Here is a 19,430-nt window from a genome sequence, read left to right on the forward strand (position 1 = left end):
TAAGAGAGAATGCTAATAAAAAAAAAAACATTAAAAAAAAAAAGAGAGAATGCTAAATTCTTCTGATATTTCTTAGTAATAATAAATAAATGTGGGTACTATTTTCAGATCTGAAATTCAGTTTAGTAGCTCTGATACATGCATACACACATTTATATATTTATATAAAATAAGTTTATAAGATATTAAATGAATGATTATGTACTTACTAGCTCAAGACATATTCTGAATTTATTTTTAATCTCTTTTCTTCTTTTTTATGCAATTTGACTGTCTTCTCTCTAAACATATAAGATGTAAATATAGTACATGTCCATTATATTTGTGTGTATGTGTGTGCGCGTGTGTATGTATCAATTATATACTTATATAATCCAGTAGATTTTTATATATAAATATAATTTGTGTATCTGTGTACATTTATATATGTATATTTTCCCGTCCAAAATCTAAGTATAATACTATTCGTAGACATTTTTGATCATCAGACCTCCTTAAATACAATGGGGGACCATCTTCTACCCATTTGAGCTTTAATTGATAGTTGGAATTAAAATATAAATACAGATTTTAGGTAATTGTTGAAGTGTTATTAAATTATTAAATTATAGTTTGTTAAATTCTATAGTCATATAGCTTTGCCAGACAAAACTACCCTCTATGAGCATGTTTTTAAACAAATAAGAAAATCACCTCAGTAAGGTTAAATCACCTCCAGTCACACAGCTGGTTGGTGGCAGAACCAAGGCAAGTACATAGACATTTTGGTTCTAGATCAGGCCATTTCCATTGTATACATACTTTACCATGTGACTTTTTAAAATTATTAGTCTAGGTTAAAAGGAATTGAAAGGAATGTTGGTTTGTAAAGTGGGTGCCCTGTGAAAGAGAGATTACTTAGGTGGGAAGTGGATATTTAACAGAAAGCTGTGTCTTTTTCTTCCATGGAGAAATTTAACATTCTTTACAGAGGAGAATGAATTTGTGTTAGAAATAGTTATAAGATCCTTGGTATCACAAAACCAGATAAGGAAATTGCTAGCAGTTAAAATAGTTATGATATATCTACTTAGTCATGAAGTATCATCAAATCTTTTTCTGTGAATAAGAGTCATTTCATCTGCCAAGTGAATTATCGCCACATTTTAAAATAAGTAGCTGGCTCATCAGCATATAAACAAATTTGTCTTAACTGGATAATTTGTTAACTTTGAGTTTCCAAGCTTATATCAATTGTTTTGTATTATTTCATTGTCAATGATTTTTAGGCAAGAAGTTCCACATGAGGGTGATTTGGATATAATTTTACAAGAGGGTGCAGTTAAAACCCCAGATATCAAACTACAAAATACATCATTATATGATTCTAAAATGTGGACCACTACAGATCAAGGAGAAAGAAAAGTAGTTGTTCATTTTGTGAAAAATAATGGTATTCTCCCACTTTCAAGTGACTGTCTGATTTTGATAGAAGGTAAGGTATCTAAGTTACTGTTTTATTAGGATATAGCTTTTGCTTCTTTCTTTCTTTGATTAATGATTGTTAAATATTATTTTAGAGGCAACCTAGGTCAAAATATTGTTAATTTAAATTACATAAAATAGAATATATATAACAGATAGATTTAAATATATACATACACACATATAAATTAATCTGAATTACATTTTAAAATCATATATTGAACTCAAGTGTTTGCATTTGTCCATCTTGTTGAATTCTGGATATAATCTTAATCAGATTCAAGCTCACTGTCGAGCAGTGTTTAACCAAGAGGCTGGTTGTTATGTACAGTTGCTGTTATCTTGGCCTCTGGATGTCACTGTTGTTCCATAAAAAAAAGTGAAAGTCATCTATTGATATTTAAGTCAAGGAAGGGACCCTTGAAACAAGTAAAGATGACAGGTTTTAAAAGGAAGAAACTGAGTCATATATAATTATGCATTTCCTTTCCTTTTTTGTCTGATTTTAACATTTAGTGTGTGTATATATATACATATATATATATCTCACATATTTTTCCCCCATGCCAAATTTAAAGTTTCATTATTTTCCTTGATACTTTTCTTCCTTAATAATATTCTATAATAGAAGGAAAACATCATCTTTAATTTGCAGATAAATCTTTGGTTTTATTTTATAAATGAATTGATCTTTATTACAATGGAATGTGATCATTTTTGTTACTGGCATTTTTCTGTTTATAAAAGTAATACGAACTTGTTTTAGAAAATACATATATGTGAATACACATGAATGTGACCATTGGTATCCTTCCATGAATATCACTTCCATTAAAGTATCACTTTAATACGTTTATAGCATGCCAGCAATGATTTTTATTTCTATATATTAATCATCACAATATTCCTATTCAGTTGATCCTATTATAAGCTCTTTTTTATACATGAGAAAACTGAGTCCTAGGGAAGTTGTGGATCTTTCCCACTACAAGTAGTAAGTGGAACTGAAATGTTTCCGGTTTTTTAACATAGTAACTCTGTCATGAAGTCTCTTCCCCCTGGATAAAATGTAATTGTGGGGGTGGGAAGGCACAAAGAATGAAGTAAATGTTGCCCAATTATTTTCCAGTAAAGCTGTCATAGTATTCATATGCTTCAGTAGCATATGAGATTATCTCTTCCCCCATCCTCATCATCATATACTAGCACTTTAAAAAACGTGTCCACTTTGATGAGTGGAATGTGGTATCTTACTCCATTAGCAATATTTTAATCTCTACCAGTAAGTAGATATAAAAACAAAGCACACAGACACATGCACACACACAAAAAAATGGAGTAAGACTATTCATATGTCCTAAAAATAAAATAAACCTTTGAAACTATCAGCTTCTATAAGAATTGTCCTTGTAGAGCCAGCTAAGAGGGTATCAAGTATATCTCTATGGTTCTTCTGTGAACTGCCTCCCAGAGATTCTGTGTTAAAGTCAACTTGACTTTGGGGGTCCAAAAGAAGCTTAAAGAAGTACCTTTAGCCCCTGATCCTATCTTTAATCACCACTAGCCCACAAACTTCAGTATCATCTCCTCCCATTCCTCAATTCCCATCACACCCTCTAGCATATTGAACCAGGGGCAATTTCTTTTTTTTTTTAATGTTTTATTTATTATTGAGACAGAGAGAGAGAGACAGCGTGAGCAGGGGAGGGTCAGAGAGAGAGGGAGTCACAGAATCCAAAGACAGGCTCCAGGCTCTGAGCTAACTGTCAGCACAGAGCCCGACATGGGCCTCGAACCCACAAACCGTGAGATCATGACCTGAGCCGAAGTCGGACGCTTAAACGACTGAGCCACCCAGGTACCCGATCAGGGGCAATTTCTAAACCCAGGATATTTCTCTGTACCTCTTTGCCATTCCATTGCTATTCTCCTGAGAATTTCTGCTCTAAAATTCGTAAGTAACTTATTAATTTCCTTTGTTCGACAATACATGTGAAATATTTAACGAGCACCTACACCTATTAAACACTCTTCTGATTCTCCAGGCAGATTTGAGTTGTTCTTATTGCATACTGTATAAACTTTCAGTAGATCACTTTTCTTCCTGTATTATATTTGTATTATATCTGTTTATAGACCTGTTTCCTTACTAGAATGTAACTAGGATCCATGTTCATATTAATCTTGTATCTTTAGCACGTAGGGTAGGACACTAGGCATGCAACTGGCGCTCAGTAAATATTTATTGAATAAATAAATATATCCAGAGTAATAACACTGACTTATAGAGCTTTTTAACAAAAGCCAAATGTGATAATATATCTGAAAGCACTTTAAAATTTAAAAGGGTTTCATCAAAATGCAAGCTATTTTTATTTTATCATATTTCTGAGTGTCATAACCTTATGCAGGGGCTAGGACCTAACTGCAGTGTGACATGGCAGAACTGTGGCTTCTAGCTTCGCAAAGCTGCAGAAAGAGGAATGGGGGCTGGGCAACTTAAAACACCACAGAACTTGTTCTTACCAAGATTTATCTGCTTTTTCTGAGTAAACACTCCTTAGATTGTTGTAAGATTTTGGTTAATTTCTAGAGTTCCAAAAAAAGTCAAATTTGACAGTTCTTGCCGTTGTTCTTTTTCCTTGTATGGAGCAATGTATTTTTGGATATCCTTACTCTGCTGTGCTGGGAGTGCTTCCCTCTCACAATTGAATTTAAGGTTACAAATTTTAGGAAATACACAGAAGTGTTCTTATAAATCATATTCTTTTTCCCTAGGAAGGAAGAATGTTCAGTTTAGGTGAAAAATAAACCAGGAAAGAAACTAGTAGGTTTGAGTTACTCTAGATAATCCTGCCTTCTAGTAGTCATGCACCATTGGGCATATCTTCTCAGCCAACGTGATGGCTTTCGTGGCCACTCTGTCATAGAATTAGAAGTGTGATGATTTTTTAGGAAAAATGAACAAACACTATACATGAATTCTTATTACATGAACTGTTCACATCTATATTTAAATTTAATGTTAACCTGAAAGTTTAAAAGACTTATTTCAAACTCAGGACTAAATTTACCTAGACAGTACTAGTGTATAGCAAACTTAAAATGACAATCCTGTTTCTTTTGAATACTTTAACCAAAGTGTTCTGGGATAAAAGAGCAATTTGTATAAATTTAGGAAGATGGTTAAAGTTTCACAAGCCTTATATTTTGCTCAAATCTTGGCATTTCTGTATAGTGGGTTTTTCCATCAGGGCAGGATACTAAGTTTATAAGTTATTATTTTTTATAATAAATGTAATAATCATCTAAATTCTTCATCATATTTTCCTTTCAGTCCTTTTAGTCTTTTACTACTCGTTTTTCTTTAAATACACACTTGATTTTGCCTTCATTATATTTGTACTACCTGAAGGATTTATTTATTCTCTTCATAGGAGGAAGACTCGGTGAAATCTACAGACTTGCAAATAAGTTTCATAGTGTAATTCCTGTGAAATCTGGCCATGATGACCTGGAGGTCCTTGATCTTTCAGCACCATTCCTTATACAAGGAAAAGCACATCACTATGGGTATGCTTTCACATCTGGGAATTTTGAGAATTAATAACGGCTTAGGAGTAATTGTTACTATTTTATCCTACTAGTTGCTGTATATTCAATAGATACTTATTGAATATCAATTTATATGCACTAGATTCTAGATTTTTGTGGTATATATTTTATTCTTCTGATAGCATATATATCCAATACCTACAGTGTGCTAAGTATAATACTATCCCAGAGGTTAATATTCATTTATTATTATTATTATTCATTCATAATAAAATCATAAAGATTTAGATACTAATACAGAGAAAGGTTTAGAGCTGTATTCTAGTAAAAGTTAAGTGATTGAATTCCGAAATTTCTGTGCCACGATGTTACAGATCAGTTGCCACTAAGGAACTGGAAGATATCAGGAAATATTAAGGGCTAGAAGCAGATATGCATTTCAAGAAATTTATAGTCTCTCTCTTATACCTTTTTAATTTATGGTTTCTTCTGTTTTATGAATTTTTAAAGTATTGACATAATCAAATTTATCAAAATGTTTGTGAAACCTTAGGTTTTACCTTTACATCTTTTATGTTTTTTAGAGTTTTCATTTCTTATGTAAATTTACATTTATTGACATAAAATTATTCATAATACTTTTGATGATTTTTTACATATCCACTTTGTCCTTGAATCCACTTAATATTATTGGCACTTTTTTTCTTGACTTTTTTTGCTAAAATAACTAGTTTTTGTTTTGTTGATGCTCTCTTGTTTTATTACTGTTCTTATCTTTATTTTCTGCATTTACTTTTTCTAGATTTCTTGGGGTTTTTTTTTTAAGTTTATTTGTTTATTTTGGGAGAAAGAGAGAGACAAGTGTGCACGAGCAGAGGAGGGGCAGAGTTAGAGGAGAGAGAATCCCAAGCAGTCTCCTTGTCAGTGCAGAGCCTGACACAGAGCTCAGACCCACAAACCATGATACCATTACCTGAGCTAAAATCAAGAGTTGGATGCTAAATGGACTGAGCTGTTCAGGTGCCACTAGGTTGCCTTGGTTTTTTTTTTTCAAATGTTTTCAATTGAATGCATACCTCACTTAATTCATTGATTTTAATATATTTTTTAATGTTCATATTTAAGTCCATAATTTTTTCCCTGAGAAAATAGCCATAGCTTTAACCCAGCATTTGATATGTAGTGCTTTTTTGTTTTTTGGTTTGTCAGAATGTTTCTGTTTCTCATTGTGATATCTTCTTAGGCCCATGAATTACTTACCTGTGTATTTTAAAATTTTCACACAGACATTTTAGGTGCTATGTTTGTTTCTGTTTTAGTTAGATTACTTATTAACCAAAAAGCTTGATAAACTTCATAATGATCTTTGAGATTCATTTTTCTTCGTTTTATCCTAAAATATGTTTGTTCAGATTTTGTATATATTGCCTATATTTTAAAAAGAACATGTATTCTTTAATAGTTGTATTTAATTTTTTTAAATGTTTTATTTATTTCTGAGAGAGAGAGGGAGACACAGAATCCGAAACAGGCTCCAGGCTCTGAGCTAGCTGTCAGCACAGAGCCCGATGTGGGGCTCGAACCCACAAACCGTGAGATCATGACCTGAGCCAAAGTTGGACGCTTAACCAACTGAGCCACCCAGTCGCCCTAATAGTTGTATTTAGTGTTTAATAGTGTTTAGTTATGTCCCTTAGAAAAGCTTGTTAACATATTCAAAACTTTTTCCTTTGTAACTTTGTTTAATCACTTCTTAGAGACTGTGCTTAATGTCCTCTGTGGTTGTAGGCTTGTGATCTTTTATTCAGTCAATGTTTGCTTTGTACATTTTGAGGTTCTTTTCCTGGTTTGCTTTCATGTTTCTTTGTTGTTCTATTTTAGGAAGTCATAAATAAATAAATTATGACCAAATTTTAGTTGTTGTTTAATAGATAAGTTTAAAATATGTTAATTGCTGTTATATTTAGGTTTTATTTCTACATCTTATGTTGTTTTCCACTTACCGTATTACTCCTTCCTTCTCCCTTCCCCTTTTTTTTATTATTATTTAGCTTATTTTTTTCCTGTAGTCTTCTATTGGATTCATTTATAAAAATGTTCTTTATATTCCCCTTGTTCATCTTTTACTGTTTTGGAAGTAATAAATCTCTACTCAATTTTTACTTGTTACACTTAAATTTTAATTTCTACACTTAATTTTAATTTATATACCTGTTTTATCAATGTCTAAAGTTACTATCCTACCCCTTTTTTAAGAAAGTAATATTTCTTCATTTTATTGCCTTTGGTTTTTTTCCTAAAATTTTATTTAAATTCTAGTTAATTAACATAGTATAATATGGGTTTCAGGAGTAGAATTTATTGATTCATCATTTGCAAATAACATCCAGCACGCATCATAGAAAGTGCCTCCTTAATACCCTTCACCCATTTAGCCCATCCACATCCCTACATCAACCCTCAGACTGTTCTCTATCATTAAGTCTCTTATGGTTTGCTTCCCTCTCTCTCTCTTTTTTTTCCCCATCCCATATGTTTATCTGTTTTGTTTCCCAAATTCCACATGTGAGAGAGATCATATGGTATTTGTCTTTCTCTGACTTTATTTCACTTAGCATGATATACTCTATGTCCAGCCATATCATTGCAGATGGAAGGATTTCATTCTTTTTTATGGCTGAGTGTAATATTTCAATTGTGTATATGTACCACATCTTCTTTATCCATTCATCCGTTAATGGATGTTTGAGCTCTTTTCATAGTTTTACCGTTGATAATGCTGCTGTAAACATTGGGGTACGTGTGCCCCTTCAAATCAGTACTTTTGTTTTCTTTGGGTAAATACCTACTAGTGTAATTGCTGGTCTTGGATAGTTCTATATTTAACTTTTTGGGGAACTTCCATACTGTTTTCCAGAGTGGCTCTACCAGTTTGCGTTCCCAACCACCAGTGCAAGAGGGTTTCCCTTCTCCGCATCATTGCCAACATCTGATATTTACTGTGTTGTTAATTTTAGCCATTCTGACAGGTGTGAAATGGTATCTCATCATGGTTTTGATTTGTATTTCTCTGATGAGGAGTGATTTTGAGCATATTTTCATGTATCCTGCTAGCCATCTGGATGTCTTCTTTGGAAACATGTCTATTCATGTCTTCTGCCCATTTTTTCACTGGATTACTTGTCTTTTTTGGTGTTGAGTTAAGTTCTCTATAGATTTTGGACACTAGCCCTTTATCAGATACCAGAAGATCAAATATCTTCTCCTATTCCATAAGCTACCTTTTAGTTTTGTTGATTGTTCCCTTAACTATGTAGAAACTTTTGATCTTGATGAAGTTCATTGTTGCTTTTGTTTTCCTTGTCTCTGATGATATGTCTAGTGAGAAGTTGTTACGGCCAAGGCCAAAGAGGTTGCTGCCTGTGTTCGTCTCTAGGATTTTGATGGTTTCCTGTCTCACATTTAGGTGCTTCATCCATTTTTAAAATTTATTTTTGTGTATGGTATAAGAAAGTGGTCCATTTTTATTCTTCTGCATGTTGCTGTCCAGTTTTCCCAACACTGTTTTTGAGGAGACTTTTTCCCATTAAAGAAGAAATTTCTATGTATTTGAAGGGTGGAAGGGGATAATATTTAATATAGGTACCCTCTACTTTTCCCCAGATTACAAATTAAAAGGAGTTTACATGAACCTTTTGAACATTGATTTTTTTAATATATTTTTACTCAATATATATTTTTACTTTTATATATTTTCTTAGTAACATTGCCTAATCTTTTGGTAATATATAATAAAAAATAATTACTTGTATTTAAAGTATGTTTGTATATAAATAAAGAAAAATACCTATACTAAATAATGTGCATGCTTAGTATATTCTGTAGTTTCAGATTGACTTATATTACGAAGGATAAGTATAGTATTAGGCATTATAAACTATGAACCTCTAAATACATGCTTACTGAATATATTATACAAAGTCTTGCTATTACTGACTTCTGTAATGAGAATAATTTTCTTGTATTGGTTATATTATTTAAGACCTTAGCTATTATCAAAGAGCCATAAAATGAAAGTCTTTAGATATCATCTCTTTAATTTTTTTCATTTTACCAAATTAAGAAATCAGCCAAATTAATTAACAATCTGGATCTGGACCCTCTCTCTTATTTTCAACTTAGTGTTGTTTATTCTGAACCATACGACCTCTGTGATTGCTTCTGTTGTAAAAATCTTGTTTTTTTTTTCTAATTCTGCTTGGAATATGTACATTATAATATAGAAGGTGCAACACTGTTTAATAATTAACTTTTTAAACTGCGTGTTTGAACAAGGATAAGTTATAATTAAATGAGTTATAATTGTGTTTAAATGTATATGGTTTTTTTCCTGTCATTAATTTCAGATGTAAACAGTGTTCTACTTTGAGACCAATACAAAATCTAAATTCCCTGGTTGATAAAACAACTTGGAGTCTTTCTTCTGTGGCGGAAGGTTAGCTACATTTCTGTGTCTGCAACTGCAACTGTCTTTGTGTAAGATGAACTCACTGACTGTATTTCAGTGTTTGTGTATATAGTAAGACCAGACAAAGACTGAGCTGATTAACTTTACTTAAGCAAAACCATTCACAATGATTATAATAAGAGTATAACGTAGTTTAAAATACTTGAAAACTTTCTTTCAGGCATCTGCCAGTATGTTTAGTCATTGCTCACATATTAATGTTCAGTAGTTTGTTTTAGTATTAATTATTAATCACAAATAGGAGATTCTGAAAAATTCCTCCAGTTCATAGTACCTTAGAATTCAAAACAGTTATAGAGGCAGCTATTACACTCTCCACCCAATATACATCTTTAGTTGAAACAACAGGAAATTTTCTATATCCTGTTCTTAACTGTGCTCATCCAGTCTTGGCTTAAAACTCTTGCGGTGACAGGGGACTCATTACATTGCAAAGCAACATATCTATCCCCTTTAATTTGTAAGTAGTTCTTAGCAGTGAAGCAAAATCTACCTACTTAAATTTTAACATGGCCCACATTCTGTCTACTAGAATTAGAGTATAGGTCTTGTATAAGATCAACAGCTTCATACATTTGAAGATATCTGTCATGCCTTCATTGAGTCTTTCTTTCTCCAGGTAGACACCCTCACTTCATTTGGTATTCACCACATTCCTTACTATTCTGTTTCTCTTCCTCAGAGGAGAATATTAATTGTCTACCATTTCCAAACACAAAGTAATACTTTAATCCATGGATTTTCATATAATTTAGTATCTCTTTAATTTCTTTTTCCTCATCTTAGCAAATTATTAATACCATATTCTCACATTTTAGGACATTCAACCAGATGAGATCTCTTAAAACATAAGTGATCCCTGTGTTTATAATATAAAGGGGAGAAACATTTTACAAAATCATAAATTTTGGACCACATGCTATTTTTTAGAACATTCTAGTATTTTAATTGTGTCTTTCTTGTGGCTAACATTTAATGAGTAATAGTTCATGAATCAGTTTTTATGTTTTCTATCAAGTTATCAACTCCTTGTAAGGATACATTATATTAATACTTCATCAAAAAAGGATAGAATTGCTCATGAGTCATTGTCACTACATAGATGTGTAATATAATATTCCAAAATGAACTTGCTAAATAAGCTTAATATATTGCTACTAGAGAACAAAAAGCATATATATATTTTTAATCTCAAATTATTTTAGTAAACAAAATCAACATCCTAAAACAATTTTGACCTTACTTTAATCATAAGGAATAGAAGATTCATATGCTTTGATCTTTTTTTCCTTCACTAGTGCTGGGTATTGTACCTCTTCAACATGTGTTTGTAATGACATTTACTCTTGATGATGGAACAGGGGTACTGGAAGCTTATCTCATGGATTCTGTAAGTATCAGAGGAAGTGTAGATATTTCTAAGAGTATGTTCTTAATTTTAATATATTTATTCATACCAACTTAATTACTGAGAGGATTTAAGGCAACTTAGAAGAACAAATAAAATGCAAGCACATAAATCTTGAATTGCCTGTATATTTATCCTGTTTTGATCTGACTCTGTAAATTTAATATCCAAATAATGAAAAATCGAAGAATAGGAGTTTGAGGAGAGAGTTTTCAGAAGTTTCACTCCAGGAGCCAAAGGTAGAGTTATGGCCACACATTCTAGACATTGTCTAGCAGCATTTTACCAGGTTTTTGTAGTCTCCACATTTCCACAGTAGAGGGAACGAAATTACTTTGGAAGAGAGAAGGTTATAGCGTATGAAGCTAGGGCGCTATCCACAGATCTCCCTCTTTTCTAACAGCAGTTCCAAGTTTGGGCATTCTCAGGACCACCGTTAGTTGTGATAATCCCCTAGAATGACTCACAGAACTTACTGAAAGTTATTATGCTGTTTTTGTTTGTTACACCTAAAGAGTACAAAGTAAAATCCTCCAAAGGAAGAGGTACATAGGGCAGAGTCCAAGGAGTTCCAGACATGGGGCTTCCAGTTGTCCTTTCCTGTGGAGTAGCAGACAGCGTTACCAGCCTAGCAGTGATGTGAAAGGGTACACATGTGGTACTGTCAGCCAGGGAAGCCTCACCGAGCCTTGGTGGCTGGAGTTTTTATTGGGGCTCCATCATGTGGTCACGGTTGATGGCCATCCCATATGGCTGATCTGTTTTCAGTACCTCCAAAGAGCAAGCTAATACCACATGCCACAAACTCTGTGCCCTGAATCACACTGATAGACTTAGCTAGTGTAACAAACAAGAATATTCCTACCAGGCATGATATTCTAAGGGCTTAGAGATTTTTTCCAGAAGCCAAGGGCAAAGACTAAATTTCTTTTAGCAGTAAGGTCAAATTGTCTTACTACACACATTGGGAAACAATCTGAGATGGATGTGAGAGAATTTTTTCTCCTCCATAATTAGTTCATTTGTCCATTTATTGAATAAATATTTAATGAGCACCTGCTTTGTGCCAGATACCGTTGTATGTGATGGGGTATAACAATGAACTAAGCAAACAAAATCCCTTTTCTTTAAGAAAATATAATCTTATAATCCGATAGAGAAGAGAAAAATTAAATATACACTATATGTTATACTCTTAAATTTAGTACTAGATTTTTTTCCTGTACACAAAGAATGATAAGCCTCACTCTTTTCTAATTATTAGTCTCATTATCATTATATTATATATATATATATCATTTGATATATCTATATCAATGTCTATTTAAATTAAAGTAGTAAATCAGATTTTAGAGTTTAGAACTCTATGAAGTCTACAATCTTGACAGTGAAATAGTTTAGTTATTTTAATTAGATAATATGGAAATGCTTTTATATTAATTATGGCTTTTAAAAAAGATTAATATAATTTCCTTTTCTTCTATAATTTTTTTAAGGACAAATTCTTCCAGATCCCAGCATCAGAAATCCTAATCAATGATGACTTGCAGCAAAGTATGGATATGATCATGGATATGTTTTGTCCTTCGGGAACAAAAATTGGTAGGCATTAATATTTTAACAATCTCATTCATTCTTTTTCTTGAAATAGTACCTAACACATATCTAATCTGTAGACATAGAGGTATGAAAAACTTTAAAATCTGAATCTTCTTACTAAGTACTAAGTAATTATTGTCTGATCTGCCTTTTTATGCAGACATTGGCAGGGAGAAGATAGGTAAGAATCATAATTCCTGAAATGAAAAGATTTATAAAATATTTTGAAATATAATAACGGGGAGGCAGTTTTGATCACAAGCACATTTGATATGTTTATGCATATCAACATTTTCATTGCAATTATACCAACAAAGATGTAATTTTGACAAGAAACATTTTCTGTAATAGACTACATATAGCCAGTTTAATTCATTCATGAATTTTCATTCTCTCTCTTTTTTAAATGTTTATTTACTGAGAGAGAGCATGAGTGGAGGAGGGTCAGAGAGAGGAGAGACAGAATCCCAACTGGGCTCTGAGCTGTTAGCTCAGAGCCGGACATGGGGCTCCATCCCACGAACTGTGAGATCATGACCTGAACCGAAATCAAGAGTCAGATCTCAACCATCTGAGCCACCCAGGTGCCCCTCATTCATAAATTTTCTACTAAATATTAACTAGTTTAAGATTTTATGCATTTTTATTTTACCAGTTATTTTTATCAGCTTTAGTTGTTCTCTGGATAACATTTGATTCATCAACTAGAACTTCAGGTCAAATTGTATTGGTCCCATCTACTGCCACTGAGTTTTCCTTTTGTGGTCATTATTTCTGTTTACACTGAAATTTGCAAATCTCCATCATAGTAAGTTAGTTTGACACTATTAACAATTTTTCGTCAGTAACAAATTTTACCAGCTGCAGATTTAGCTGCTGTCACTTTGCCTTTTATAGGTTTTTTTAAGTTTATTTTGAAAAAAAGAGAGCATGAGGGAGGGAGGGGCAGAGTGAGAGGGGCAGAGAATCCCAAGCAGGCTCTGCACTGTCAGCACAGAGCCTGATGTGGGACTCCAACTCACAAACCTCAAAATCATGATCTGAACTGAAACCAAGAGTCGGACACTTAACCCACTGAGCCACCCAGGTGCCCCTTATAGGTTATTTCTAATCAGACTTTATTTTTCCCTCATCAGTGTTTGCATTTTATAACAATTCCAGAAAGATAACTTTTGTACATCTTAAGAAGGTTTAATTTACATACTTTTTATTTGGTGTCAGTTCTTTTGGATAGATTTCTGGAAATAAAACTGCCATATCAAGAAGGATGGGTTTGGTAGGCTTTTGATACATGCTGCCAGATTGCTTTTCAAGAATTATTTTTACTTATTTATAGTTCTTCCAGCAGTGGAGGAGAGTGCCGGTCTTGCTCGACTCTTGCCAAGATTGACTATATTAAGTATCTTTAAACTTGAACTTGAAGAGGCACTAAGAAACTTTTCTAGAAGTTTTAAATAGATTTATTGTGGTCATAATCAGAGCTTGGAAATACCATCTGCATTGTTTGGAGTCAGTGCTTGGAATCTGATGGGAGTTTCAGCTAGACAGGTGTTAAGGGCCTGAGTTGATGTGAACTTGGGGTTCATTTTCTTTCTAGTCAACCAAGAAAAAAAAAAAAGGAGGTCAGTAAGCAATCAGCAGAAATAAAGAATAAAAGCTGGGAATAAGATGGCTGCTACTTTTGCTATCAAACATATGGGAAACTCCACATTTAATTATTGTTTCCTTTTGGGGGAAAAAGATTAGTTAGGATTGTTACACGATAATAACATGAACCCAGTGTGTATTTGGAAGGGTAGATAATTATATATTTGCTAAGTGTATTTTATTTACGTCTCCAGCTAAATTAAATACGTTAATTTTTCTAGCTAAGCATTATGCTTAGATACATATTTTAGAGATATTTGTTAAGTTTTAATGGATAAATAAAATTTTTTTTCATCTGTAGATGCATACCCATGGTTGGAATGCCTCATCAAGTCATATAATGTCACAAGCGGAACGGAGCAGCAGATTTGCTATCAGATTTTTGACACCACGGTTGCAGACGATCTAATCTAATATTGTCATTCAGCTTAGCACATGTAAAATACTGTAATTTTAGAAAACATTTTCTGTGAGATCATTATAAAGGTTTAGCTGTATAGTTTATTTTCTACTTTCACCACAATTTACAATTTTTCTGACAAATAGACATTGTGTTATATTGATGCCTTCCGGTGAGTAAGTTAGAAATGTTTCCGTTGCTCAAAATTCCCAGTATGATGGCTGCTGGGGATATAACAGGAAAGTGGAAGAAATCAGGACTGTGTTTTCATTTACCCCTTGCAGCCTTTTCAGAGAGGCTGTTTTGTCATCCTGATCTAAGTTTGTTTTTCCACATGCCAGCCACTGATTTCTCTGCTGGCCGTCATCCTAGGCCGACTTTCTTTTCCTGCCCTGATTTTTGTATCAGCAATGTTAATGCATGGGCGTGGGGTTAGAGAATGTCCTTACATTAAATCACTCAGCTTTTACTGAGTGCGAGGCAAGTAGCAGCTAGTGGTTTTGTTTTGTACAAAGGGATATGCTTAAACAAGGACTCTTTTTGAGAAGTGCTCTTCTGAGTGAGCTACAGAGTACTTAAAGATGTGGTTTACTTTAAGTGTATGTGCCAGAATTGCTTTCTTTTGGTGTTATTGACCAATTTAGGATAAATACATTTTTTTAAGACCTGAACTATGTTCTTTTGATTGCTTATTTCTCTACATGATACTAGAAGTTATTGCATTCCACCTTGATCTAATAAAGCAGTCACATTTACAGTGTTAGTGACTTAGATTTCCATTTTTTAATAATCTTATGTAGTGTGCACTTATATTTCAGGTCGAACACAAAATGACATATTACCTCAGTATCATAGTCCACTTTTTACCTGACAGTGCTTATGAAGTTTAAAATCATGAAGTTTAAAATATTCAGTTCTATATATTTGTATATATGTATAGATTTGAGTATGTTATTTGGTAAAGACTAAGACATACAGGTCTGCCTAGTTCGGTATTAGTGAAGAATAAATTAATGCACATATTTCAGCTGTTTTCTTTGTTTGCCCTGTGTTGAGGTGAGACATGATTGGAGGTAAAGAATCAAAGCAGAAATGTCAATATAACATATATTTAGGACTGCCTCACTGAGTTTCATAGCAACCCATTTTCCTGATAAAACTGATTTCCTGATAAAACTAGATTGATGAGCTGACTTTACTAAGTTCACACAGTTATTAAATGCTAATCAGTACTCGCATTCAGGTAATCTGTGTTCGGAGACTGCACTGCCAACCACACTAGGATTCTGGGGCAAAAGCTAGCGTGGGGTTTTCTGCAAATGTGTCTTCCCTTAAATATTTGAAATAGCGCTGGTAATAGATTATGAGAGGAATCAGTTTATATTTCCTTATGTGATGAAAAGACTTTTAACATTTTATTGGCAAAAAGGGTCAAGCACCTGATTTCCTATGCTTATAATAACTCTAATTTTTTTAGTGTTTTTTTTATTCATTATGAGAGAGAGAGAGCGAGAGCTAGAGAACAAGCAAGAGAGGGGCAGAGAGAGAAGGAGACAGATAATCCCAGGCAGGCTCCATACTGATGGTGCCTCATGCCCAGCCCAGAGCCCAACTTGGGGCTTGAACTCACAGACCATGAGATCACGACCTGAACTGAAATCGAAGTCAGACGCTTAACCAACTGAGCCACCCAAGTGCCCCAATAACTCTCAATTCTAGTTCCTGAGTAAATTCGCCCATCCCCTGACATAATTACCCATCTCCCATCTCTGAATTGTCAGCTTTTTGGAGATGGTGAAAGAAGCTGATGGCTGCTCTTTGGGAGATGTAAACATTTGGGTCAAAATATCTTCCAGGAAAAGTTTTAAGAACCCTATGGGGCGCCTGGGTGGCTTAGTCGGTTAAGCGTCTGACTTTCGCTCAGGTCATGACCTCGCGGTTTGTGGGTTCGAGCCCCATGTCGGGCTCTGTGCTGACAGCCAGCTCAGAGCCTGGAGCCTGTTTCAGTCTGTGACTCCCTCTCTCTCTGACCCTCCCCTGCTCACGCTCTCTCTCCTAGAAATAAAAAAAAAACCCTATAGATGAGCAGATAGATTTCAGTACCAGTGGTATTCAGAGGATACAAAGGTGAGAGAGCCATTTTCTCTATGGGAAGCGCCCAGAAGAGGAGAGGTCAGAAGGTAGAGCAGGTCACAGTGCTGCCTCCAAGTTAATAAAGTCAAACTCCTCACATGAATCTTCACAGTGATAGGTCACTTGTCTCATTTTTTAATAACCCCCCACGTTGTCATCATTTGTTTTTTAACTTCTTAGCTTTGAACAAGAAGGGTTCTCTCAACACCTAGTGTTTGTCCAGCGATGATGTGTATGCCATATCTGAATCAGGAATCCAGAATGCTAGGAGAATTCTATTTCTGGAGAAACAAGTAGACAGTACTTCACTGGGCCTTGATTTGAGCCATGTCCTCTTTATTGTCCATGTGAATACTGGTACCCTTCTGGTCAGATTCAAAATTATTTCAAAATAAATTTAAGAAAGTAGTTTGTGTACAGCTTCTCTGCTCAATTTCCAGTCCCTGTAGCATCCATTAGATACGGGTAGATTGTCTCTTGTAGCCCCTGCACGATTTCATGGGAGGAAGAGAGGGCGTAGCCTAGAAAACCTGAGGCAGTCAGTTATACAGTGATGAAAAATGCACTGCTCACACGCCCTTTCCTCTGTCCCTACCCTTCATTATACGGCTTTCCTTCTACAGGCCGAGATGCAATGCCTCACTCCCCCTCCTTTTTTTACCCCTGGTCATGTTGCACTTCAGGAGTTGTTTCCGAAAGAATATAGAAAGACTGGTGTTGATGAAGTCTAAGCTGAAGACCCCTCTGTCTCCCCGAGAAAGCCATCTCCATGCACTAGGGCACCGGCTGCCCAGGCTTTGAGTCCGTGTGTGTGCCGTGCCGCCACTGCTTACAGGTCACAGGGACGGACCCGAATCTTTAACCTGCTGTGCTGTTTGGTTTCCAAAGGCAAACCATGAGATTGTCACAACTTGTGACTCTCATTCCATCCGATTCTCTTCTACACTTTCTGAAAACTTTCCTTGCGATCTGGGGAAATAGCTAGATTCTTCTGGTTATTTTCACTGTTTTGAATTTTGACCATGTGTTTCATCAAGTTTTGTTTTTATCCAGAGTTTTGTAAAATAAAAGCGCTATGTGTTTCTAAGTATTGGAACAATACAAAGTATATGAAGTTGGACTAATTCTGATTCTAACTAGTACCCCAGAGCAAACTACTTTTAACTATGTGGTGTATACTTTTCCAGACTGTTTTCCCTAAGAATGGGTAAATATATGTATATATGTTTTAAAAATAACATCATGCTATAAATATATTTTTGCAACTTGCTTTTGTCATTTTATAAAGTAGACTTCTTTGTTTTTTTATGTCAATACACATAAGAGAAACTTGTTTGTAATTACTTGGCATAAGTAACTTTTTAGTGAGAATTCTCCGATTATTTGACCTTCTATTTTTGTCATGGTTTTTGGTCTATTTATTGTGTTCTATTATTGTGAAAGTTTTGGAATTTTATATTTTTATTGTTACCGATTTTGTTGACTTTGTTGCTTTATAGTTATTCATAATATTTTGTTATCATTATTATGCTGTGTTTTGTCTGGTGTTATTTTCCCTTTAAATAAATCTGAAGCCCCTGGGACCTGGTTTCACTGCATCTACTGGAGGTTCTTAGGGGATCTGAATTTTGAAGTCCTGTCCAACTTCTAGTACAGATAGGACTCTGCCATGACACAATTGTCTTGAAATGATTCTTACATGCTTTATTTTTTTTTTTAGTATTTTATTTATTTCTAGGAGAGAGAGAGACAGCATGAGCAGGGGAGGGTCAGAGAGAGAGGGAGTGACAGACTTTGAAACAGGCTCCAGGCTCTGAGCTGGCAGTCAGCACAGAGCCCGACGCGGGGCTCGAACCCACAAACCGCGAGGTCATGACCTGAGCGAAAGTCAGACGCTTAACCGACTAAGCCACCTGGGTGCCCCAGATTCTTACATGCTTTAAAGGACTAATTATAGTATGTTAATATATATGTTTATATATATATATATTTATATATATATATAAATGTAAGAAAGGAGAACGCCTCCTCTGATCTTTTCATTATGAGAAAGGTACTATGATGGCTATGATGAGTCACCCTAAAGTTGTAAAACATCATTTTAGGGGAAATACAAATATCTCTTCCTGTGCTTGCCCTTCAGGATCTCTGGATGATGTGAAAGTCTTCTACCCACTCCAGGAAAAAGAATAGTCAGCTAGTAAAATCTGGGCCTAGTGATATTCCTTCTCTTCCCTCTGATACTTGGAAATAGTATCAGAACCCACTAAACAGGAAGGCAGCAGTGTGCTCAAGTATGTGAGATCGTATCTTGGTTTGGCAGCCAGAAAATGAATTAGTAGCACCATGTATTATTTTTCTCTGCAGTAAGTGATTTAAGCTGTTACGAAATTTAAGATCATGCAAGGTTTCGCAGCAATGGTCATCTTACATGGAGATAAATGTCCTTTCATTCAGGACTGCTTTTGATGAGTTGAGAAGGGTTAGGTGTCAATTACGGTGATAAGGATAATGCATTAATGTATATGGGAGCTTTCCCTCAGATGCTCCAGCTGGTGAAATGTGGATAGTTCAGAGTCTCCTCTGCTATTTTTAGACTGTAGCAATATCTTAATGTCTATTTTTTCCCCTTGAAATCTAGGCCACAAAGGCACATTGGTATAATGCACGTGCATGTGTGTTTGTGAGCACACATG

General features: G+C 34.5%; 1 protein-coding gene across 4 annotated transcripts in view; it reads left to right on the forward strand.

Annotated features, from left to right (window-relative positions):
- The window catches only part of POT1 (protection of telomeres 1), a 78,481-nt gene extending 60,164 nt beyond the window's left edge, over positions 1-18,317 (forward strand). For all 4 annotated transcript variants that reach the window (XM_077773277.1, XM_077773275.1, XM_077773278.1 and 1 more), the window contains 6 exons: positions 1,269-1,474; positions 4,902-5,037; positions 9,426-9,514; positions 10,846-10,937; positions 12,452-12,557; positions 14,503-18,317. In XM_077773277.1, coding sequence (XP_077629403.1) covers positions 1,269-1,474; positions 4,902-5,037; positions 9,426-9,514; positions 10,846-10,937; positions 12,452-12,557; positions 14,503-14,615 — 742 coding nt within the window. In that variant the 3' untranslated portion in view covers positions 14,616-18,317. The remainder of the gene's footprint in view (positions 1-1,268; positions 1,475-4,901; positions 5,038-9,425; positions 9,515-10,845; positions 10,938-12,451; positions 12,558-14,502) is intronic.
- The last annotated feature ends 1,113 nt before the right edge of the window (positions 18,318-19,430 follow it).

This window comes from Crocuta crocuta, unplaced genomic scaffold (genome assembly GCF_008692635.1).
Source record: "Crocuta crocuta isolate KB4526 unplaced genomic scaffold, BGI_CrCroc_1.0 scaffold16, whole genome shotgun sequence".
In the NCBI taxonomy this organism is placed as follows: Eukaryota; Metazoa; Chordata; class Mammalia; order Carnivora; family Hyaenidae; genus Crocuta; species Crocuta crocuta.